The sequence below is a fragment of the Gasterosteus aculeatus genome, chromosome 13 (genome assembly GCF_964276395.1).
Source record: "Gasterosteus aculeatus chromosome 13, fGasAcu3.hap1.1, whole genome shotgun sequence".
NCBI lineage: Eukaryota > Metazoa > Chordata > Actinopteri > Perciformes > Gasterosteidae > Gasterosteus > Gasterosteus aculeatus.
Genome location: NC_135701.1, coordinates 13,884,090 through 13,908,089, shown reverse-complemented (window position 1 = coordinate 13,908,089; position 24,000 = coordinate 13,884,090). Strand labels below are relative to the sequence as shown.

The 24,000-nt window shown below is 42.5% G+C and overlaps 4 protein-coding genes across 5 annotated transcripts; 3 read left to right on the top strand and 1 right to left on the bottom strand.

The window, feature by feature from the left end:
* Positions 1 to 217: 217 nt before the first annotated feature.
* On the top strand, positions 218 to 3,576 carry med22 (mediator complex subunit 22). Of its 2 annotated transcripts, none has more exons than XM_078086826.1 (5): positions 218 to 358; positions 571 to 728; positions 864 to 944; positions 1,298 to 1,506; positions 2,915 to 3,576. In XM_078086826.1, exons 2-5 carry the CDS (start codon positions 606 to 608, stop codon positions 3,099 to 3,101), a joined length of 600 nt encoding a protein of 199 aa, XP_077942952.1. In that variant the 5' UTR covers positions 218 to 358; positions 571 to 605; the 3' UTR covers positions 3,102 to 3,576. The 2 variants fall into 2 exon arrangements, with proteins under 2 accessions (XP_077942952.1, XP_040051320.1); XM_040195386.2 differs by having other exon boundaries at positions 2,909 to 3,576.
* Positions 3,497 to 6,185, bottom strand: c13h9orf78 (chromosome 13 C9orf78 homolog). The gene is made up of 9 exons (XM_040195383.2): positions 5,984 to 6,185; positions 5,782 to 5,841; positions 5,625 to 5,676; positions 5,444 to 5,514; positions 5,271 to 5,348; positions 4,708 to 4,905; positions 4,459 to 4,595; positions 4,249 to 4,353; positions 3,497 to 4,022 (listed from the first exon to the last, which is right to left on the bottom strand). Exons 1-9 carry the CDS (start codon positions 6,058 to 6,060, stop codon positions 3,925 to 3,927), a joined length of 876 nt encoding a protein of 291 aa, XP_040051317.1. The 5' UTR covers positions 6,061 to 6,185; the 3' UTR covers positions 3,497 to 3,924.
* A 9-nt stretch (positions 6,186 to 6,194) lies between these two features.
* On the top strand, positions 6,195 to 9,429 carry nfu1 (NFU1 iron-sulfur cluster scaffold homolog (S. cerevisiae)). Its single transcript, XM_040195388.2, has 8 exons — positions 6,195 to 6,291; positions 7,177 to 7,280; positions 7,383 to 7,518; positions 8,181 to 8,247; positions 8,343 to 8,460; positions 8,564 to 8,627; positions 8,724 to 8,898; positions 9,081 to 9,429. The coding sequence occupies exons 1-8, from the start codon at positions 6,233 to 6,235 to the stop codon at positions 9,117 to 9,119; spliced, it is 762 nt and encodes a 253-aa protein (XP_040051322.2). The 5' UTR covers positions 6,195 to 6,232; the 3' UTR covers positions 9,120 to 9,429.
* A 1,231-nt stretch (positions 9,430 to 10,660) lies between these two features.
* Positions 10,661 to 21,974, top strand: LOC120830823 (glutamine--fructose-6-phosphate aminotransferase [isomerizing] 1). The gene is made up of 19 exons (XM_040195744.2): positions 10,661 to 10,772; positions 12,069 to 12,176; positions 12,428 to 12,535; positions 12,640 to 12,765; positions 12,870 to 12,928; positions 13,017 to 13,151; positions 13,237 to 13,298; positions 13,380 to 13,459; positions 13,551 to 13,659; positions 13,876 to 14,039; positions 15,578 to 15,673; positions 15,832 to 15,929; positions 16,153 to 16,273; positions 16,526 to 16,683; positions 18,272 to 18,386; positions 18,742 to 18,869; positions 19,167 to 19,334; positions 19,717 to 19,878; positions 20,210 to 21,974. The coding sequence occupies exons 1-19, from the start codon at positions 10,766 to 10,768 to the stop codon at positions 20,252 to 20,254; spliced, it is 2,049 nt and encodes a 682-aa protein (XP_040051678.1). The 5' UTR covers positions 10,661 to 10,765; the 3' UTR covers positions 20,255 to 21,974.
* Positions 21,975 to 24,000: the final 2,026 nt, after the last annotated feature.

Here is a 24,000-nt window from a genome sequence, read left to right as displayed (position 1 = left end):
GTATCTGTTTAAGCAAATGTATGCAAGTAGTAGTACAATACTGAATTTAGAATAGCCTCAAACTGTATTAACGTTACATTGTTATTTATACCACACAATTTATGTTTTGCCTATTTACACAGTACCTTTCTCGATCTTCTTGAAAATGGAAAAACGGTTACGTGTTATTCCGTCTTCTATACAGTCCGTGCATTACACAAACACACACACATGTATTGGTCTACGGCAGTTAGTCGTCTTTCGCGAGGGCGAACACACACACACGCACACAGGAAGTCAACCAACATTAAATGTTGCGAAGAAGAGCAAACGCTGTGCCGTGGGTCACATTTTGACGACATTATTTTCAAAGTGTGCGGTAAGAATAAGTGATTACCATTACGGAACTTATAATATATGTATTATACATTTGTGCAGATTCAATAAAACCACGCACGTTACACATTTATCTCGTTTCTGTTGTGAAAATGACCCACGTTGTAATGCTAGCTAGTTAGCGAGCTAGCTTCTCCCTTGTTTTGATTACAACCCACTGTTAACGTTAGCGGAATGTCCGCGTGATGTGAACAGGTACACCGCGCCTTGTTGCCCTGTTCCTGCGCGCGATGGCGAACCAGAGAGTCCTCCCTCAAAGCAAAGAGTCCCTGCTACAGAACTACAACAAGAGACTAAAAGACGACATCAGGTCCATTCTGGACAACTTCACGGAGATCATCAAAACAGCGAAGGTGCGTTAAGCGGCTGAATCCCTTCAGCTCATTTATCCGGTTCTCACTCCCGCTTCCGATCCTTTCCCTTCTCTCAACAACACCGTTGCCCTCCATGCTCGTGATATTAATCGTTAATATTCTCTCTCTCTGCAGATAGAGGAAGAGACGCAGGTGGCGCGAGCAACACAAGCCGAGCAGGACCACTACGAGATGCACGTCCGAGCGGCCAACATCGTGAGTACTACTAACTACGTCATTAGTCTTTCAGTTCGCCTCTTCAGTCATATTGTGTGTGTGTGTGTGTGTGTGTGTGTGTGTGTGTGTGTGTGTGTGTGTGTGTGTGTGTGTGTGTGTGTGTGTGTATGGGCTGTTTAGGCCTCTTGTGTTGTGTGTCATGACTAAAACAAAACCTCTAAGCTTTGGCAGAACTTGCTTCTTTCTGAAGTGAATAAAGTCTGGCTTCACAGCGTGAATTCGTACTTGCTGACCAACTGGTAGGATTGCCGGGTTCAAGACATCCGAGATGGTGCAAAAATGCACGATTCATTTCTGGCCTTGATCTCCCCAATTCTGATTTGTCGGCTCAGGTGCGAGCTGGTGAGTCCCTGATGAAGCTGGTGTCCGATCTGAAGCAGTTCCTGATTCTGAACGACTTTCCCTCGGTCAACGATGCCATCAGCCTCCAGAACCAGCAGCTCCGGTCGCTGCAGGAGGAGTGTGACAAGAAACTGACCTCGCTCCGTGACGAGATCGCCATCGACCTGTATGAGCTAGAGGAAGAATATTACTCCTCCAGGTACAAGTAGGCGCGTACTTGCTCCCATCCCACTTCCCCTCTCTTGTGCAACGCCCCACACTATGTAGTGTCTCACGTTCAACATTCCCCCCTGAACTCAAGGAAGGGTTTAGTTCTTCCTGCATCTAAAGCAGACATTTTTTGGCTTGAATTGATCTCTTTGACATAACCAGACAGTATTTATCAACTCAGATCTTTGCTGGGGTCATTGCTATGGAGAGCATCTCACTAAGTGACTTTATTGATTAGTAAGTGCCTTGACTTTTTTTCTGCTACGACATTTGTCAATTGGACAATATTAACTGTCTACATTTATCCAGCTGTTGAACAATCACAGATCGAAATGTACTTTTGAGATTTCTATGCAGTTTGAAAGCCAAAAGGCTTGGAATGGTGCTCAGATAGATTTCATAATTTAGAGAAAACGGTTAGGGCATTGATGTACTGCTAAGTTTATTTATAAATACCAAAGACTTTCGCTTGGTCTACACAGCATCAAAGAGGCTTTAGAGATGTTACCGGTCAGGCACACTAACGCAGGTTAGTGAAATATAGCAATCGATGCCTTTTCTTGTACGTTTACTACCGAAAATGTTTTAATTTAAGTTACAGGCAGAGTTGATCAAAATTAAAGCAAATATTATTGTATTAATTAATTGTTAGATTCCTATTGAAAACCTGGCAGATTTCAAAACAAACCTTGGTATGGAATCTCTTTTAGACAATCCCACATTGAAAAAAACTCAAACATTATCAGGATATAGTATATATTTATGGATGTATCTTTTTCTCAATATAATTCATATGTAATCCTAAATGTAAAAGGGATGCCCTGTATGATAGAATTATCCATCGAAGTCGAAAAAAGCAAAAAGCTCGGCAAGGAGATCATGTTTAAATGATTCTGTCCATAAAAGCGGAAGGGACTTGAGCTGTCATCATGCTGGCGACATCGACCCCATGTGTGATTGCACTTGTATATCACGAAGATCCAGAATGATTAAGAAATAAAGCAGACAAAACACTGTAGTAGTGTGTCTTGTTTTCTGTGAGAAAGCACTGAGAAGCGTCTCTCAGTCCGGTTTGGAGCATGCTGGGTGTTGGCCGTCCTTCCTCACTGCACTCACTCTGCTTTCCCCTCCATCAGCAACTAATCACACTTTTTTGCTGAACTTAAACTCAACAGGGAATAAGTGAAAGCTCGAACTACAGTATAATCAGTATGCAGCCGTTTTGGGTGTCGATCCAGTTTCCGGTGCTTTCTCAGTAACCTCCACGCTTCTGTCGTCTGTACGCCTTTCATGTGGGTGAATGTGCTTATTCTGACCTGCCGCTCTCGTCTGCTCCTCTCTTTCTGTGCTGCGCTGATTATTTGCCTCCTACTGGTTTCCGCTCTGCAAAGCTACAGTCAGTGGGACAGCACTGATCTGCCGCTGTACGAGGCGTACCGCCGGCAGGACAGTTGGGCCTCGCCAGGCAGCAGCTGCAGCTCTACGACGGGCGACCGAGAGGACGTGGAGGGAGCGGCTGCACAGGAGACAAACGGCCAGCACCACCTCAACGGACACGGGGCAGCTTCCATAGAGAAACCGTGAGGAGAGGACTGAAGAGGCTTGGTGGTTTGGCAAATTTAGTTTCTGTTACACGTTGTGAATTAGTATCGGATTGTCTGCCACTGTAATGGACTAAATAGTAGACTTTTGCATAAACATGGATTATAGCAAAAGAATAAAGTACAGAAACTGTACTTAAAACTTTCACATGTATTTTTTGTTAATTATGTCCTGTGTAACACAGATGGAACATTTCCCTCATTTAAAATGGCATGGAAGTTGAATTTATGAATCTGCATACATTTATAAAACTAACTAAAAGTTAAGCCAAAAGTGCACTCACTTTTGTTAGTTACCATTTGCTGCAGTAAATGACCAGTGTACAGCTTTGTTTTGTATTGAGTTACTTTGATTAAATGTAGGTTACATTTATGTTGTAATGTTTTGTATCTGCCTTTTATTTTGCTTTTAAACTGTTTACATTAAAGAACAACTTAAATATTGTAATTTTACAAAACTTTTTTTTTGAAACATTGCAAAACACATTATACACCTAAAAACAATGAAAAGCAATTCTAACAATTCAGAGCAGAAACATCACTCGATTGAACTATCAGCAAGTCCTGAGCAATTTACATCAATGTTGAATTGTCCTTAAAATTTCCATCACAAAGCCGATGTACTGTTTAATTAACCACATGACGTTGTACAATATTTACAAAGTCCTAGGCTTGCTTGGGAGTCCTTTTATTAGCGGTTGTTAGAGAAAACAAGTCTTCTCATATTCATAGGTCATGTAGAGCCTTCAAGCTTTATTAAGATGGATTTACAGTTGAGTAAATTATTCCCGGAAACATCCAGCTCCTCAATATCGGCGATTCATCTTCTTAAACTTCTCATAATGATAGTCATCGGTGGCCTTTTCGTTGTTTGGACGCTTACGGAAGTTGGCTGGTGAAGAAACTGGAGTAAGAGGAAAAAGGGTATAAATCAGATTGTACGTTTCAGAGGAGCAGTGGGCGGATGTTATATTTGTAAGAAATATCTAAATCTATTTACAAATGCCTGAAAAGTTTTTTAAAACAAGTACACTTGTGTATGGTATTGTTCAATTATGCTAACACAGATCATACTAGTATTGTGCAGTCTAGCGTTATTGAACAGTGCATTGTTGTAGACCATCTCTTACCCTCTGGGCCCGGTTTTTCAGTGTCTCCCACACGCAGCGGCCTTGCTTTGGGCTCTTCTCTGTGTCTTTGGTGCCTCTGTGGTGCGTTTACATCCTCACGATAGACTGAAAAAAAGCCAGTTGCATATTGAATCAACATTTTAGCTTTCATTACCTTTGGGTGTGCTCTCGCTATTTGAAACCCAAGGTTTACAGATTGAAGGGACTCACAGCGGTTGTGTTGGACGTAGTTGACGGCAATGTTAGTGGGTACAAATGATGTGCCTTGGTCTTTTTTCTTGTTCCTTTGTTCCGCCAGCAGCTTGGCTTTTGCATCCTCTGTCTGAATAATGTTCTTGATTTTTGCACTGGGAAAGAAATCCCAGAAACAGGCTGTCAGTAACAGAGTTGTATCATTTCTGAAAGCTAATCACTGCCATGTGACCAACAAAGGATCCTCTTGAGATCACTTATACATACTCAATGCCAAGATCGACTTCAGGGATCCCACTCAGCATCTGATTGGACAACATCTCCTCCGTCTTCTTGGCAGAATTGACTCGGATGCTCTCAGGCAGCTCATACAGGTGGTCTTCTGCATTTTTCACCTTAACTTTCTGTTCCACGGCTTCCACTAATCCCTTCTTCTTTTTCAGCTCCGTCTCAATATATTTCATCCTGTGAGGGTTGATTTATGAAAGAAATTAGATTTTTAAATATTTCTCTGACGCCATGTGTTAAAAACAGAGTCTGTATTCACAACTTTGTCCATGATGTTATAAATGTCAATGTTGTGTCTTTCGTTATTCTAGATGTGTTAAATGCAGGATTTCATAAATCTTTCAAATTGAAATTACCCACCACAAAAAGCAGGTGTTGATCTTATGGCCTAAAATGAAGATACATGCTCACGCAATCAAATGGTGGGCTGGCCGGTCTGTACGAGGTGGGCACTGGGACGGACGTTTCACCTGACCGAATAAACACAGCGAGGTGGTGTCTGTATGTCGCAAATGTAAAAAACAAAACAAAAAAAAACGCACATGTCTGCATCCTCGTCTCTTCTGTTCGTTTCAGCAGAAAAGGAAGTGCCCAGGTTCAGGTCCGTCTCCTCTTCTGTCCTGCGGGTGGATTACAGAGGTAATCTGAAGTCAAAACACTGTTATATGACATACATTTGCAATCAAGAGTCTATGTAAAGCAAAGTGCAACTTACATGTCTCTATTTCTGTCTTTGGCTTTCTTCATGTCTACAACTCCTCCAGTCTTCAGTTTGAAAGGGTCATTCTATAAGATATATACGTGTTTTAATTTTAACAACGATAGATTAAACAAATAGCCAAATAACACACATAATTATTAACCGAATGTATATCATGCTAGAAAAAGTCACTTACATCCGTTTCATCCTCTGGCGGAAGTAAATCCCCAACCAATAGAGCGGTCACACTAAACGAAAAGGTAGCATTATTATTCAATTATGCATCATGTTTCATAAGTCTATTAAAACATATCGTTTGAGAAACAGCATTACAGGTATAACGTTCACATTACTTGACTCCGGTCTGTCGTTTCCGCAAACTCTGTAGCTCTTTAGCCTCTTCCAGTTTTGATCTAAACAACACAACATGTTAAAACAGAAAGTCAGTTAATACGTATGAAGTAAGCATCTTTAACGGACAGAGCCGTTAGCAACATTAGCTAACATGGCGTGTAGCTAACGTTAGCAATGTTGATCTCGTTGTAGTTTTTTTACCTGACTTCTTTAGTCGTTTCATCCTCCTCCACATCCGACGAGTCCCTCCTCCGTCTAAAGTTTTTGCCAGATGGCATATTTAATGCCACTGAAGGTTTATAGCGGAGCTTTTGTGCTTCGTCTAAAGCAGACGGTTGGGATTTTTCGAGGGGGTGAACTGTAGCAAACGCACAATAATATAATACAACAACGTGACGTCTCTTCCGCAGAAAGACGAGACCACTTCCGTCTTAGGTAACCAAAACAAACATGGCGACGTACAGGCAGATGGGCAGGTTGTTGGGAGTCACAGCAAGGCTTTCACGCCCGTAAGTCAAACTGTCGGTTGTGAGATATCGGCGGCCTCTCATTTGACTTGTTTAACGCTTGTACGAATGCGTCGACCTTTCGAGTACCAGATGCCGACCGCCGTTAGCCGCTAGCTAGCTTGCTAGCTAGGTTACAGTGACGCACGAGGATTAACGTTAATAACGTTTCTTATTTGAGCAGCACGGTGTATTGAAGGTGTCTTGTTCTGTTTTACCTCTTAAGCTATCAGTCAGTTATCACAATTCTTGGGACTATTCATTTCATGCCGTACTACAAACAACTGTCCATGTCCAACATTGACGTTGTATAAAACGTTAAATAAATACAGTCTTTTAAGTCAAAATGTGGGATTTGTCAGCAGTTCGTAATCTACAGCCTTGAGTCAATGTATAAGTACGCTCAAAGTCCTGCGAGGAGGTAGTAAGCTGTTTAAACAAATACTACTTTGGAGTTGTTCTGTTGAGAAATAAAGAACCGGGTAACTTCGAGAACTGACCATATAACGTTATATATTTACATACCATGATGTACATCTGGGTGGATGTTGATGCCAGACATCACAACATTCTGAATTTTGCCAGACAGAGGTGCTTTAGAGTAAAAGCTTAAAAAGTTAAATAAATGGGTTAAAACACAGACACGTTTTGTTACTTCTCTGTGTCAAGGACAAAGAAAAATGATAATTTAAGGACATAATGTCTCCTGCTTCAAAGAAGTTATGTGTTTTTCCTCTAGAGTTTTAGTGAATTGTTTGCATCTGTTACTCCCTGCCACGTGGCAGGCTTGCATGGCAGTGCATATTAGGTTTTTCTCAGCATTCATTTGTTATTAGTGTTTTATTGTTCTTCTATTATGACCTTATGAATTTCTCCTTTGTATTACAGCAGTCTCGCAGTCAGTGGCTATCAGACCGCCGCATTACACTGGCCTTCACATAATACAGCTGTCCCAAACAGATGGCCACAAAATCCCCATTGGGTTGTTCCTGGTTTGTATGCCTGCAGCATCCGTATAGCCCACTAACTGAGATAACACTGCAGTATATGTGGCTGATGTTACATTCCCGTCTTTATCTTTCGTCTCTTTCCAGGAAGGTCCATGTTTGTGCAGACCCAAGACACACCCAATCCAAACAGCCTAAAGTTTCTGCCTGGTCGCACGGTTCTTGAAACAGGGACTATGAATTTTGCCGGCCCTCGTGATGCGCACTGCTCACCCTTAGCCAGGTATAGGATTTCTTGAATATAATCAATGCGTTATAAGAGCAATGCATTGATTTAGTTGCGGGCCTCTCAATACACATTAGAAAAGAAAGCACAGCTTTAAATTATAATGATGATGTTGGGTGTGTTCCCAGAATCTCACGCCAAAATTAGATGCTTAGAATTAATAGTTTTATTTGTGTTTGGTAAGTTTTCTTCACCTGGTATACCACTCAATCAGATCTAAAACAACATCTGTACTAAAAAAAAATAGGAAATAGCAAAGAATGTGCTGCTTAGGTTGTCCTTGAGTTGGCAGACACTGTCCTTAAGGCTTATCTATCCAGTCCAATGCCTTTAAATGTGTGAAACTATGCATGAATAGATTATTTGACATACTGGTTGTGCAGGCATAAATAAAATATTAGAAGTGTGAAATACACTGCCGTTTAAAAGCATAACCCTTTTATTTTGATGTATTCTTTCTTTACTTCATAATAACTATTTTGACTTTAACACAATGTTTATAATTCAGTAATCAAATGCATGTGAAATAGTTTTGTCCCGAAAAGGAGTTCATGATGAACTTCTCACATGGATTTTTAATTTTTTTTTCAAAGGTTTTATGTGTCAAATAGGCTTGTATTTTATTCAAAATGTATTGAAATCTTTTCTGTTGTTTCCAGACAGCTATTTAGGATTGAGGGAGTCAAGAGTGTCTTCCTGGGACCGGACTTTATTACCATATCAAGGGTAACACTTGGTCGAGTTCACATGACTCATATCGTCTTGATGCACATACGTTGTCATGAGTCGTAATAGCAGGTTTATTTTCTGTACCTTTTTAGTCTGATGAAAACATGGAATGGAGAGTAATAAAGCCTGATGTATTTGCTGCCATTATGGACTTTTTTACCTCTGGACTTCCTGTGGTAAATGAGGACAGCACACCCAGTGCAGATACAGGTAAGGGTTTCAATCAGCTGTGCGTAGAATACAATGAAATAGACAGAACTAAAAATGGTAAAACTGTTTCTGAATGCCAATATATATCCACTTGTCGATTTAGCACCATCAGATGATGACGATGAAGTAGTTGCCATGATCAAAGAACTGCTGGATACTCGAATAAGGTGCAAAGATGCATTCTAATACTGTATCAGCATCTGTTTCATGTTACTGCGGCTTTCTGCCTTTTTGTCCACACTAATCAATGATCTTTTTCCCAGGCCAACAGTGCAGGAAGATGGAGGTGACATTGTGTATCGGGGGTTCGAGGACGGTGTTGTAAAACTGAAGCTGCAGGGCTCCTGCACCAGTTGTCCCAGTTCCATGGTTACCTTGAAGAGTGGAATCCAGAACATGTTACAGTTTTACGTCCCCGAAGTTGAATCAGTGGAGCAGGTTTGTTCTCCCAGAATGTATGTGTCTAACGTTAAATGTATCTAACATCAGAGCAGCCAAGGCTTTTTAAAAAACCTATGCATGAACCTTTTTTCCTCATCTAACATCAGATATATGTCTACGATTATAAAAAAGCAGTCTCTTTTTTTCTATTTCTTGTTTTCTTCGGCTTTCTTCTACAGGTGAAGGACGAAGACGAGGAGGAGGCTGTTCAAGTTTGAACACCACTGGAACGTAAAGTGCACATTCCTCCCTTCCCTGGCCTCCTCTACTGCACGCCATAATTGCAATAAAATTAGATGGTGCGTAGCAAATCTGTCATTATCATTCATCGAGATTATAAGCTTCGATTTGTTGGCAACTTTCTAAAGGGGGGACTGAAGAGCACAGACATAAGAACTGGTGACTGTCGAGCTGCAATACATTTATTATTTATCATTAATACGCCTTTTGAATCAGTTACTAGTTAGCTGTAAAAGGCTTAAAATGCATATTCTGTATGTTTATATTAAAGATTGTTGTAATATTTAATGATTGTCCTGCCTCCTGATCTAACAGCATTATCTCAATATCACATAAGTCTACCACATCACAATTGTACTATACTATCAACCAAAATATATCCTGCATGAGAGTCTGTAATGACCAACTGGCCCCCGTCTTCGCGCTGATCATTTATCAATCACCGGAGCTGTTTGAAGTCCCCTCCTGCTTCAAACGCTCCATCATCCTGGTCCTCAAGACATCCTCCATCACAAGATTACATGACTACAGGGCTGTCCCCCTGACGTCTGTGGTCAGGAAATCCTTAGAGAAGCTGGTGCTGACCCATCTGAAGATCATCCCAGGTCCCCTGCAGGACCCCCTGCAGTTTGCTTACTGGGCAAACAGGTCTGTGGGAGATGCAGTCAAATGGGACTGCGTCTCAGAGGAGCCAACCTTCAAACTCCTGAAGTTCACAGACGACACAACGGCTATCAGCCTCAACAGGGACGGTGACTCTACGTACAGACGGAGCAAGTCCTCTGGTGTAGTCAGAACAACCTGTAGCTCAACAAGCTCTAAACTGGAGCTGATAGTGGATTTATTTATATATATATATATATATATATATATATTATATATATATTTATACATATATTTTTATATATATCCACTAACATCCAGTGTTTTGTGTTGTACTTGTTTTTATATTTGCCTTTTGTAAGAAACTATTTACAGTATGTGGAGAGAAATGAAAAACAGTCTGCATAAAATAATGATTCTGACTCTGATCTTGCTGAGCACTAATTGTTACCTGTCATTTAATATTTTATTACCCCTGTAAATGTCACTTGTAAAAGACCAGTTAAGTACTTAAGATTACTCAGATGGGTGTAACTTGGATAATAAATCCTGGGAGTTTCATATATTAACTTTTAATTATTGGCTTGTAAAAGTGTGCTGCTATGACCGTCGTTTAGCATCAGCATCAGCATTAACTAATGATTAGTCAATTATTGTAAACGTTCATTTAAAATGTGTTCTAGTGCTATATTTTTTGATCAAATGTTACGTGCCTATCATTGCTTAACAATGTTGACTTTACACGTGCTGAATAGCAGCAGCGGGGGTTTGCTTCTTGTCCACGGATATGCATCCTTTTGCCACGTCAGGGGTATCTGCGTCAAGAGCAGGCGGCAACATCCGGGTTTGCCGATTTAAGCGAATACGTAAGTGAGGGATGCAAAGTGACTGACTGACCGCTCGGCCAATCAGGATACGCCATGGAGCAAGGCGGTTGGCTTCAGTCAGTGAAAGCACAGGGGGCGGGTTCTGTATGTGACAGAGTATCCCAGCAGCTGTAACTGGCAGCCGTACCGTAAACATGTGTGGTGAGTACTGGATACACTGTACATTTATTGTTATTCAGTAGGAAGCAGCAGTGTACATTATCTTTAACAGACCAACAACTGTTGGTACTGCTTGCATGGTTAAATTAGGCTTTAGGAGCTAACATCAGTCAGTTCAGGTTAGCTAGGGGTGGCTAACCTCGGTTAGCCAACATGAGCTGGTGCTGCTGATGCTGTCACTTAACTACGCAATTAAAAAGCCATCACGGTTTCCTTTTCCCGCGACGATACCGTCACACGCGCTATTTGTTTGATGCTGAACAGTGTTAAGCAGTGTCCTCAACTCTGGGGCTCGATTATTCTTGCTGCTAACGCAGCTGCGTGTTGTGCGGTGACCGACGTCTCACGTCCATTGTGCGCGCTCACTCGTAATAGTTGACTAAGCATTACACGTTTCACCTTAATGATGAGTTATTATTGCCATTGTGTTTGGGATCAGTAGTTGAGATGCTGTGTGTGTGTGTGTGTGTGTGTGTGTGTGTGTGTGTGTGTGTGTGTGTGTGTGCGTGTGTGTGTGTCCCACGTTGTCTGGTCATGTTCTTTATTACTGACACCTCTCTGTGTCACTTTCACTACAATCTCTGATTGCTCTTATCACAACAAATAGACTGAAGATAGTTGCTATTCCCAGGGGATAAAGACAAATGCTTCTCTGTTTAATTATAATCATCTTACTACTATTTTTCTGTTTTAATAACATTTTGGTGTGCTTTTTGCTTGACTGCTACTGCACTTTTCTTTGCCAATGTTCTCCTCACTACCCCCTTTGGATCCTGCTGCTCTGAATCAATGCTCTGTTCAGTCACACATACAGCTGCATGCTTCTGTTGGCTGTTTAACAGGGTTGTTTTTCATTACTTTTTTTTTTTTCTTTCAGTGCTTGTTTCCATGCACATAGTTGAGCTTTTGACATTTAACCTAGTCCAGTAAATAGCAGCAGATTGCCCTTAGTAAGGCCACCTATGTTCATTATTGCCATTAGTCTAGGTTCAGAAAGTAAATATGATCAATTATCAACCTCTCGTGGGATCCTTTTGAGATGGTATGACTCATGTTTCGGGTTTTACAACATTCAGGTGTACAAATATGCAATTCCAAGAAGTTCAAATCATAATGTGTATGCTGTGTACGAAATATACATAATGATATGGTGAAATAACAGTCTTTACTTTGGAATAAAGGCATAATTAACAGAAATGTCTATTTTAGAGTGGAAAAAAATATTTGTATTGAAACACAACTCTGATTCTTGACGTTTGTTTTCCTTCCTCTTCCCAGGAATCTTTGCTTATCTCAACTACCATGTGCCGAGGACTCGCCGTGAGATCCTTGAGATCCTCCTCAAAGGCCTTCACCGTCTGGAGTACAGAGGCTACGACTCCTCTGGTGAGAGAGAAGGAAAACACACCTTTTCTTTAACTATTTCCTCATTGTCTGCCGAAAGAACAGTTAAATTTGCAATGCGTCCCTTGCAGTACAACCAGTAATGCAGCAATGCAGTCAGACTTCTTTTTTCAGTTAGTAACACAAAGCGAACGGAGCTAATGACGTCTACCTGCAATACATGCATATACTGTATACTTCTTTATTTAATATCACTGTATTCTCATGCAGTTTTTGTTGTTTTTCTTCGTTAGGTGTTGGAATAGATGGCGGCAATGGCAAGGACTGGGAGACAAACGCTAAGTCCATCCAACTGATCAAGCAACGTGGAAAAGTAAAAGCTCTCGACGAGGAGATCGACAGTAAGCCAAGTGACTTGAATCCAACATTAAACAAGCGATGCCTTGTTAATTTGTCCTTTTGTGTACTGCGGGACTCTGAATATCACACGTGTCGGCCCTTTCAGAGCAACAGGACGTCGACCTTGATGTGGAGTTTGATGTCCATCTTGGCATCGCTCACACCCGCTGGGCCACGCACGGCGTGCCAAGCGCAGTGAACAGCCATCCCCAACGGTCGGACAAGAACAATGGTCAGTTGTCTTTTAAAGGTGTAGCTCTCACTGCAGAAGCGCTCAGTCACCTTCTTGACCTTGTGGCGGCTCTCTTTGTTTCTCATGCTCTTTCTGGTCTGCAGAGTTCATCGTCATTCACAACGGAATCATCACCAACTACAAAGACCTGAGGAAATTCTTGGTGGGTAAATATTTGTTAATAACCCCCTTTTCCCCCACTGACTTCACTCCAACAGGAGACCGGATTAACTCTCCTTCCATCTCCGCAGGAGAGCAAAGACTACGAGTTTGAATCAGAAACTGACACAGAGACCATCGCCAAGCTGGTAAAGTACATGTTTGACAACCGGGAGAACGATGACATCAGTTTCGCTACACTGGTGGAACAGACCACCCGGCTGCTGGTAAGGACCCGCTCATGCACACGGCGGCTCCAGTGATCAGCCGATAAAAGAGCCTGTCCGATGAGTTTGTTCTTCCACCTGGCAGGAGGGAGCTTTTGCCCTGGTCTTCAAAAGTGTCCACTACCCTGGAGAGGCTGTCGGCACAAGGTACATTCTCACTCCCTGGGGTCGTAACTGTTGGTTGTTGCAGATGTAAGTATTGTGGTTCATGAAGATGTTGCGTCGCAGGAGGGGGAGTCCCCTGCTGATGGGAGTTAGGAGTGATCACAAGCTGTCCTCGGATCATATTCCTGTGCTGTACAGCTCTGGTAAGCTACAACTTCAGGTTTTAATCATCGAGTCTTATGTTAGATTACAAAAATGTGACTGAGGCCAGTTTCTTTTTTCCCCCCCACACAGCCACTAAAGACAAGAAGGGCTGCGGCGCCATAGCCAGGATGGAACAAGACACCTGCTTGTTCCCTGTGGATGAGAAAGCTGTGGAGTACTACTTTGCCTCCGATGCTAGGTAATCTGACACCTTTTATTTCTACACCCACTTTTTACAGAGCTTTCTCCAAGCCGAGCGAGAACTAGTCCACTTTGCAGACCCTACGTGTTGAGGATTGAAATTGTAAAGCGGGTGGGCCGCTTTTGACCATAGTAATGATTTATATTTCCAAATGTTGTGATCCAGGTTCCAGCCCTTAGAAACAAAATGTTTGATTCTGGTCCGTCTCTGCAGCGCAGTGATTGAGCACACGAATCGGGTGATCTTCCTGGAGGACGACGATGTGGCTGCTGTGAGGGAAGGCCGGCTGTCCATTCACCGGATAAAGCGCACGGCGGGAGACTATCCAGCTCGCGCCATCCAAACCCTGCAGATGGAGCTACAGCAGATCATGAAGGGTCAGTGGAAGGCCATCCTTTGATCTATTCATTTACTCCCTTTTGTACGTTTAGCAAATAAATCATTGGTGAACTGCCTTGTAATTTTGACCCAAACCCTGTTATTGTGTGTGTCTCTGAGCTGGCTGTGAACGTTCAGCCCTGAGGCCGGTTACAACCCTTCTAAAGCCACTGTCATTAAAATGACCCTTGAGTTGCAGGAGTTTCTCGGCCACCGTCCCTTTCTAAGCCTAAGTTGACATATAGTGCAGTTTGCACATTATTTAAAATTAAACAAAGGCTAACACGCTATACATTTTAGCTTTAATTTGAGAGTAAATCCATTCACATCACTGTGTCACTTTTTGTACAGAGTTGCCCAAAGAGATGGTTCTACATTTTTGGGAAATATGCTTAATTGCTCTCTTTTGGAGAGTTGTGATTCACTGGGTCTCAAATCTCGTATGAGACTAATTCTTCACAGGGACCTGTGACAAGTTTTGGAAAGTGCAGTCGGTTACTGGGAGGGTCCGACTTGTGGATTCCAGTCCTGTTCCAGGCTGTTAGTTAGAGCCACACATTTACTCTACTGACATAACCGGTGTTTCAACTGTCTCCAATAACTAAGTTAGAAGGCAAATAAAAGTATTTCTAAAGTGTTAAACTACTCCTTTTCATTATTTTATTATTAAAAGTGTGTCTATTATTGATCTGTGTAATATTTTCTCTATTATACATGTTTTCACGATATGTCAAAAGGTTGTGAAACAGTGACCACAACTTACCAGAGTTCAAAGTGATGTCTTTTCTATGACCAGCAGTCCAATAACACAACATATATCTATTTATTTGTTTCCGGACGGAAACCGCAAGTAGCCAGTTGTAAAGGGGACCAAAAATGTATGCTAAAATTAAAAAGGGTATTTGCTTGCTGCAATGTTTTTTAAATTGGAAAACTTGTATCAAAAAGGGAGGCACGGTTTCAACTGTTCATCCAAAATGCATGCAAACACACTTCTAGATGAAGGAGACAATAAAAAATGAACGTTAGTATTTCTGCTCCGTCCGCTGACCGTTCCTCAGTCGTCCAGTAGAGGGCAGATGTAAACTGGTATTGGCTGCTCCCAACATTCCTTTGTGGTCCTGTCATTCTGCAGCCTCTCTCCTCAGTTTCTGGAGGCTTTCAGCTGGATAACCTACTTTGCATGACCTAAATAGCTGTCAATGGCAGGCTGAAAATTCTCAAATCATTAGTGGAAAAACACTTTTCTCCCCGTCGCCTCGTGTTTGTTTTCCTTCATTTAAGGAATTATTTACCCTGTGGCTCTAAACACGTTAATGTAGCAAAAAAATAAAATAACTACTTAGATTTCTAGGAAAGCATTATTTATTACTAAAACATTTCAAAGATCTTCTTGTCTCCCTCAATGTGTCAACAAGACCTTTCTTAGACGGAACACTTCATAAAAAGTCCATCACAGTGTTCTTAAGAGGCATTTGCGGTATTTTTTTGTACCAGTGTTCAAAATGCTCCCCTGACATCTTCTCTTCCCTCACAGGTAACTTCAGCTCCTTCATGCAGAAGGAGATCTTTGAGCAGCCGGAATCTGTGGTCAATACAATGAGGGGGAGAATCAACTTCGACAACAACACAGGTTACTTTTCAGAGCAATTGGCGTAGTAGAAAATAAATAAATGCACTTTTTTCCTTCTCTATCCCATCATGCCTGTTGCCCTAATGTCTCTTTTTGGTCCCTTTTTAATGAGCTGGAAGGAGCAGAATGATGAGTTGGTTGTTTGATTTGCCTTGAAGTGATACTGGGTGGACTGAAGGACCACATCAAAGAGATCCAGAGGTGTCGACGACTTATCCTCATTGCCTGCGGGACCAGCTACCATGCAGGGGTGGCGGTGAGTAGCCATCTCACCTGACTCTTTTTTTGCTTTTGTTGTAAATGGACATAATCGAAACATGTCTGTCTTTCCATCCACATTAAATCCATCAGACCAGTGGGGTTCATGTCTGTATTGTGGACACAGGTGGGAGGGTTGTGCGCTGGCAAATTCTCTGCTCTGAATTCCCCCAGCTTGTTTTAACAGGATGACACTGAACCGTTCTCTGTTGCTTTCCCAGACCCGCCAGGTGCTGGAGGAGCTAACCGAGCTGCCCGTCATGGTGGAGCTCGCCAGTGACTTCCTGGACAGGAACACTCCTGTCTTCCGAGACGACGTCTGCTTCTTCATCAGCCAATCAGGTTGGTTGGCATTTGCCTTTTTCCATCCCCGGGGGCCACTTTGGTCGCCGCTGTTCTGCTTTCCTCCATCTGTTAAATACCTACTGAGGTCTTCTGTGTGTGTGTGTGCTTCTCTTGTTTGATGTGAGATTTCTGTTGTGGGTTTTTTGTGGATGAGGCACTTTCAAAACGGTCCCGTGTCATGCAAAAACTTTTCCAAGCAAACCAAAACAATCAACAATATTTCACTGTTTCGTTTTTAATATTCTCCAGGGGAGACTGCTGACAGCCTCATGGCCCTGCACTACTGTAAGGAGAGAGGAGCTCTGACCGTGGGCATCACCAACACAGTGGGAAGCTCCATCTCCAGGGAGACAGACTGTGGAGTCCACATCAATGCAGGGCCTGAGATCGGAGTAGCCAGCACCAAGGTGAGCCTCTTTTTTTGCAGTAGCTGTGCTATATATCTACAGTTTCTACAAGCATGCCTCAGATAAAGGGTTAGGACACACAAATGCAACATTTTAATAATATAATTTTGAGCTTTTCAATATCAAGCAATATTTTATGGCCTAAGTGACAACGAGACTTAGTTCGCCTGCCAATTGAATTAGTTCGCCTGCCAATTGGCTAACTAGTCCGTGAAGGAAGAAGGCAAATACCTTTTGAACGGACTACTTGGTGACAGTTAAATGGGATGTAAACCGCAGGCACACATTTATATTTACATTACCAGATCCTGCTAACTCGCCGAGCCCCAATTAATAAATATAAATCCTCCTCTAAATGACTTCCAACAACCCCTGAATGAAACCCAGATGAAAACCATGTGAAACTGATATAGTTTGCAAAGCCTGATATCATCATCTCTTGACGTTTTCTCAAAAAGGTTAAAAAGGTTTTGCCAGTTTGAAGAATAGTGGAGCCACAGCTAGTTAAGAGTGTCCCTCCCAGGCCCAGCCCCTGGGCTTGGCTCGGGGACTCTTGTGCTGCTCCAAAGCTCCAGGGCGCGTACGCCTCAGACGCCATCGTTTACTGCTCGACCGGCTGGGCCAAACAGCACCCAGCTCAACCGAATGCTTCGACCTGGCTCAGCAAATCTATGGAAAAGAAAGCGTATCGCACTCACTTGCTGAGTGACTCCAAATTCATCAAGAGGAGTGTTTTTCAGAGTTATGTAGCAGTACTTTCTAAAGAATTGGCGTGGTTATAGAATGTGTTTTCTGGTCCACAACTGTGTCTGTTTTAGAGAATTATTTTCCTTGTTTCATCTGTTTATATGAGCGCGGTCATCCTTACACGGTTGCAACTGTGACAACATTGGTGACGAGAACACTAAAAACCTTACTATGTGGATTAAATGTTGCCACATCTCAGCCGGCAGCACAGACCAGTCAGAGTTCTGATAGACTCTGGTTAGCTTGTTGTCAGAGGGGGGGGAAAACAGCGTAAAGGTTTTTACGGCTGTTTTCTTGGAACTGCCGTTACTGAGTCTGGAGGGTCCCGTGAAACGACTTGGCCCTCTCAATTGGCCATGGAAGGTCTCCAAACATGCTCTGAGATGAAGGAACAGAGCGTGTGTGTGGGCGGTGAAGATGCACGGGGTGCTGTGAGCAGTGACGTTTGCGCAATGATCAGGGCTCTTTGGTTGTGATGTCGTCTGCACAATGTTCTCCAGGATGAGCAGCGTGAGCTCAAGTGCGTACGTTTTTAACGCTACTTGTTGTGAAACTAAAAACCTCTTCTCCTTCATTTCTCATCTGGTACAGATTATTAGCTGGAGACTTAATAGGGAAATCATATTGGGAGACAAGAAGCATGAGCTCCGAGCACTCTACTAAGAGAGCTGCTTTGCTGGACGGGGTTGTTGAGCTACCGTAGCATAGTAATTGGCTCACAACATCTCCAGTGGTAGTTGTGGCTATTCTAAATGAATGCATGGATCATTATTATTCAAATTGTGACTTTATTATGTAATAGTGACCGTATTAACCCAATCTGATTGTCTTTGCTCTGCAGGCCTACACCAGCCAGTTTGTGGCCTTGATCATGTTTGCGCTCCTCATGTGCGATGACAGGATTTCCGTGCAGCCCAGACGCCGAGAGATAATCCAGGGCCTGAGAGTGCTTCCAGGTAAATGAAGGCCCGGTATATTCTAACGGCGTGTGAGATTACCATGTAGAGGGATGTGAGACGGGCAAATGGCAAATGATCCCGTACACTTGCAACTTATTTTTGATGTTTGTTCAAACAATCCTCTTGGAAGATGACGCTAAGTGATGAGAGTGGGATTTGAAGAAAAGAGCATTTTAGGCTGTTGGGCCGCGTGCTCTTGCGTGCTTCTCTATGGGAATTTCCTTAATGGTAGAATAATGAGGAATGTCCGGCTCCTCATTCCAGCATGTGCCACAGTATCTTTTTTGACTCATGATTTTATTCAAGATTCAAAACGGATCCTCTAATCCGGTTTTGCTGTTGTGTCTGTTAGATCTGATTAAAGAGGTCCTCAGTTTGGATGATGAGATCCAGAAGTTGGCAACAGAGCTGTACCAACAGAAGAGTGTTCTGATCATGGGCAGAGGCTACCATTATGCCACCTGCCTGGAAGGAGCACTGGTGAGCGAATGCAATCTTCTTTTCAACCACTTTGTTTTCCTTTCAATGTTTTAACTCCTGCCAGATGTTCCTGCAGGGCTTTAGTGAAGTAATACCGGACTGAAAGACTTGTGTAATAATCTCCGATCGTATATTATCCCTTAGTCAAAAAATAGAATACCAAGCAGCGCAGCACTTATGAGATAAGTGTTACTTCAGAGGTGCACTCTGTCTTTGTGGTTTTAAAAATGTAAACTCTTAATGACTGCGTTGTAAGCTTTTCTTGACTCACGGGTTGTTGCTTTTCATCCTATGTAGAAAATCAAGGAAATTACGTACATGCATTCAGAAGGCATCCTCGCTGGAGAGCTGAAACATGGTCCTCTAGCCCTGGTGGATAAACTCATGCCAGTCATCATGATCATCATGAGAGACCACACCTACGTCAAATGTCAGAACGCCCTGCAGCAAATTGTTGCCCGCCAGGTAAGACCTGTGGCAATGTTGTGATATTAATTCTCTAAGTCTTCAGTGTCCTGTTGCAGTGGTGAACAGACTTTATTGACCATGCAGATGTATTAGTTAAATGCTCAGGAAACCGACTTGGTCAATTCATTTCGACTAGAATTATTGAGGTTTTTGGGCCATCATTGTTTGCATTCCAAAGTCACTGAATACTTTCACAGTCTTGTCTGTGCCACACCCCTGATCTTTCACCTCATTAAATGGGAGGGCTCTTTCTAGTGTGACATCATTGCTTTTAGTAATCTGTGGCAGATGTGAATTTTAAAAGGTGGGAAAACCAACTGAGAGAGATCCAGTTTTGGTTGACTAATAACAAAAACGATTTTCTTTGTTTGATTCACAGGGCCGCCCCATCGTGATCTGTGACAAAGACGATTTCGAGACTGCCAAGAACTCTAGCCGCACCATCAATGTGCCTCACTGTGTGGACTGCCTGCAGGGCGTCCTGAGCGTCATCCCGCTCCAGCTGCTTTCCTTTCACCTGGCTGTCCTCCGAGGTTACGACGTAAGTACTTCAGCCTCAGCGGTAACTGATAGTCATGACCGAAAGTTCAACTAAGACCGAAAAATGCAGTAAAATATCCATCTCTGAACTCCTACATCTCTGCATTTTCATCTGCAGTCATCATTATAACTAAAAGATTTTGGTATCTGCAGTTAGCCAGCCATTAATAGTGTACAAGTTGAGAGCAATGGACGTCATGCAAGAGCATCTAAAGAGTGCGATACAGTCCCATTAATGCTGTAAAGTCATCACCAGAAACGCTTTATTGTTACGCAGGGCGTCGTTTATTGTTATAATGTAGTGAATTATCTCCCTGTGTTTTTAAATACAGGTCGACTGTCCAAGAAACCTGGCGAAGTCTGTGACCGTAGAGTGAAAGGCCCCAATCATCACCAACGAAACATGCAACATTTAAACGTGTTCAGATAGCGATGGAGCGTCTGTATGCAGAAACCCAAAAGAAAACAACGTCTATGTTTCTTATGTAATGGCTCTTTGTAATGCAACCTTTTACTCAACAGTTGTGCATCCGACTGTTACATATTATCTGTATCTCACTTTAGATTTTCCCAGGAATCGTTTTGACTTGATTGTCGTGTTAATGTTGGAGAAGCAGTTTTGTGTGTGGTGGCGAGGTCTGGGCTGGTCACTGACTCCATCATGCTGCAGGCTTGTGTAGCTGAAACCCGCTAGCAAGGGATGGTTCGCTGGCTGACAGAAGGTGTGTCTCAAAAACCTGACTGGCTCTTTTTTTTCTTCCTTTTTAGTGCAATGATTTGTAGTTTAGTTTAGATTTTGTTTATTTGGCAGCTAATCATAACCGTGAAGGTAAAGGACAGTCTTTAATCATTCCAAGCCACAGGCCATTGCTTTCTTCGTAGCGCGGCGTGGTCTGCTAGTGTTGTCTCTGTTTCTTCTTGTACTTTGTTCTGAGGACGCACAGCTTGCTCACAGGCTTGTTAATATCCACTGCTTTGTAAAATCGTTCCGTGTGGGTTCTAGAAGCTTATTAGTGTTTTGTATTTAAACTCTCTGGTCTTGGTGGGCTCATTTTAATAGAAATAGGCCTTGTTTACTAGGAGTGTGAAATGGATTTGTTACTGTAGATGTTTTTTGCTTTTACCATTCTCTATACTGCTACCTAAAAGCTCTCTGTGCACATTTTGTGATTCTTGCTTATATTTCACGACGAAGTTACTAACCGAAGGTAAAAGCTGCACCCAGTTCCCAACCCACACCTTGCCAGCACAACTACTGCAATAAAAGGGACCATTTGTAGCTGTTCTTTTGTTATATTTCACTTTCTTTTTAGATTATTGAAGTTACTCTTTGATTTGAGATGTGAATGTTACTGACATTTGAAATATACAGTCAAACCAAAAATCTCTACAACTGCCAAAGCCAGTTGTACCAAAACATAAATATTATGTTCATCTTGTGTTGTATCCAGACATGTACTGAGGTTGGTCGCTTGTGTGGCATAAAGGCCTTACGGGGGCATATATACAGTTTTATGGCAGTATGCCCGTTACAACACTAGTGCTATTGTACTTCAGAGGTTTGTTTAGAAAGAAAGTCAGACGCAAGCTGTGATGATCCAAATGTCTTCGTTTCAAAAGGCATGCGTGTTGTACACATGTAGAAACGGGAGCTGCTTGTTTTAGTAGCTGTACCTTAGGTCTAAAAATGTTGATTTTGCAATTAACCTTCCACCCAAAGCTTCTCCTGAAAGTTTTTGAAAAATGGACAATGTAGGTATTTTTGTTGCTCAACTACATGCGCTCAGTGGTTTGAATTCTTCACTGAAGGCATAAACAAAGGACGTTGAACTGAATCCTTGCAACTCCTGTTGGTTTACTGCTTGAGTGGAGCACGACATGTTAGCAGTTTGTTGATGCAATACATTGTTTAACTTCCCTTTTTATTCAAGGTACAGTTAAGGGTGTAAATGCACATGCTGAAACAGACAGTCTGCTAAACATTGTTTTAACTTACACTGGTCATCATGTCATTTTATTGGAATAAAAACAGGCAATAGACGTAATAAAACTGCAATTTCTTCTTTATGTACATTCAATTAAAAGAGTCCAGATTCACTAAGCATTCATGGTCTGCTTATGAGTAATGACTGATCCCCAAAGATATCCAGTACTTGTGTAGCGTAACCAGTCACGGTCTGGCAGGTGGACAGCAGTGATCTGATGAGTCCACACAGAGTCATGATGGTGGAGACGGAGGGTCTGAAGGTACTGCACCACCTCAGCAGGGCCACGATGGCCTTGCTCAGACACTGCAAACAACCACACAGTGCATACCCGGCGTGCAGCGCCGACTTGAGCCACAGCACAGTCTTTCCTCCTCCGCGGCACAAAAGACAGGAGCGTTGGTTTCCGAAGGTCTCTGATGACTCACAGGTGGAGCAGATAGAGTGTCGACGTTGGTCCACTGCCTCCCGTGAGAAGAGCACGCCGGCCAGCGTCTGCCCGAGGAACGCGTTGAGCCTCAGCATGGTCGAGAGACACAGAGCGGTGCACTTGGTCACCGCAAGTGCAATTCTCAGGAGGACGTCGTTGCACTGAGTGGCCACAGCAGTGGCCTCGAGTGCAGCTCTAGAGTAATTGCAGAAGATCGCCACGGCTGTGAGTAAATGCAGCCTCCATAACCCGACCAAAAGCAGCTTTTTCGGTAGTCCTGGATCTGGATTGCGCGTCATTTGTAGCATTTCAGGTGCCGTCTGTCCTGCAGTCAAGTCCTTCACCGGCACGTCAGACGCGTCACAGCTGCTTTATGGCGTCTGGTTGATTGCAGAACTATTTGCATTGGTTTCCTCCACTGTGGCCTAATTAGTTATTAAATGGCCTTAATATAGTTTTGTTTTTTTTCCGTTGCGTGTCACTGCCGGTAAATGACAGGATGAGAATATTGCTAACAATGACTCCGTTTGTCTGTGTCACATTTGGCAGTTACAAATCTAAGAGGCTGAACTGGTCAGACTCCTTGTTAATGTGACAAACCACACCTGTGCTTTCCATCCTGTGGGACACCCAGGACGATGGGGGGGTGTAGTTGTCTGACATCACCACCCTAATTAATGCATCCCACCAATCATTTATTAGTTGCCAACTTGGATTCCAAATTCCGTGAATCTTCATTGGACTTTTACTACATACTTTAGCTGCTCTTACTACTTAAGAGTACTGCTCTTACTACTTACTTCTACTTAAGTTTTCATTGTTAATTTTCTTATGCTTTAAATTGGGACATTGTAATTTGGTCATCACATTAAAGTAGTAGATAAGGGGAAAGCCAATGCTACACTTTCACCCTCTTGTTCATATATCCTTTGCATTTTTGGCCCACTGTATTTGAAACACTGTTTTGGGACATTATACATCCCGTACTGACTAGTATGGAGCCAGTTGAAACTGCAATAATGCCCCTTCTCTTTACACATCAGCTGATCATCTCTTCTGGCATTCATGGTTGTAGGCAAGACACAGTGAGTGTTGTTTTAATACAGCTGGCCTCCCTCATGGTGCTGCCAAATTCAAAAGAAAATATGTTTGATTAACTTTCTGCCAGAAATGAAGGAAAAAAACAAGATGGGGTGCAAACAAAAGCCGGCAAAAACTCAATGACATTTTGCATTTCTGTTTTTGTAACAGGAAAAAAATCACTGACAACTACCAGATTGAAAAAGTCCCTACATGCTGTCCACCTTGGATGTGAAATCACTTTCTTTGAGATATTAAGAAGTTGCGACACATTGCTTCACTCAGTCCTGTCCGTTACCTATCCTCAAATTATGTCACGGCACAAGGACACCTTTCCTGCAGCCTGTCCACATTTCCTGAGGATTAGACGGTCTAATATTTTCCAAGATATCGCACGCCATTGATGCATGTGACATTATGCAACGTATGAACATCTGGGATTAGTTAGCAATGCTCTGCACACTCTTTCTCTCTTTTTCCATCACAGGGAGTGACGGAGGTGCTCATTTTAGCTACTGTCCACTGGGTGAACCTGATGGTTCCAGTCGCGATTCAATCGTCTAATTTACTGTGAAATTAAAGAAAATAAATCAAAAGTTCAATAAGAATATTGTTATATCCTAACATA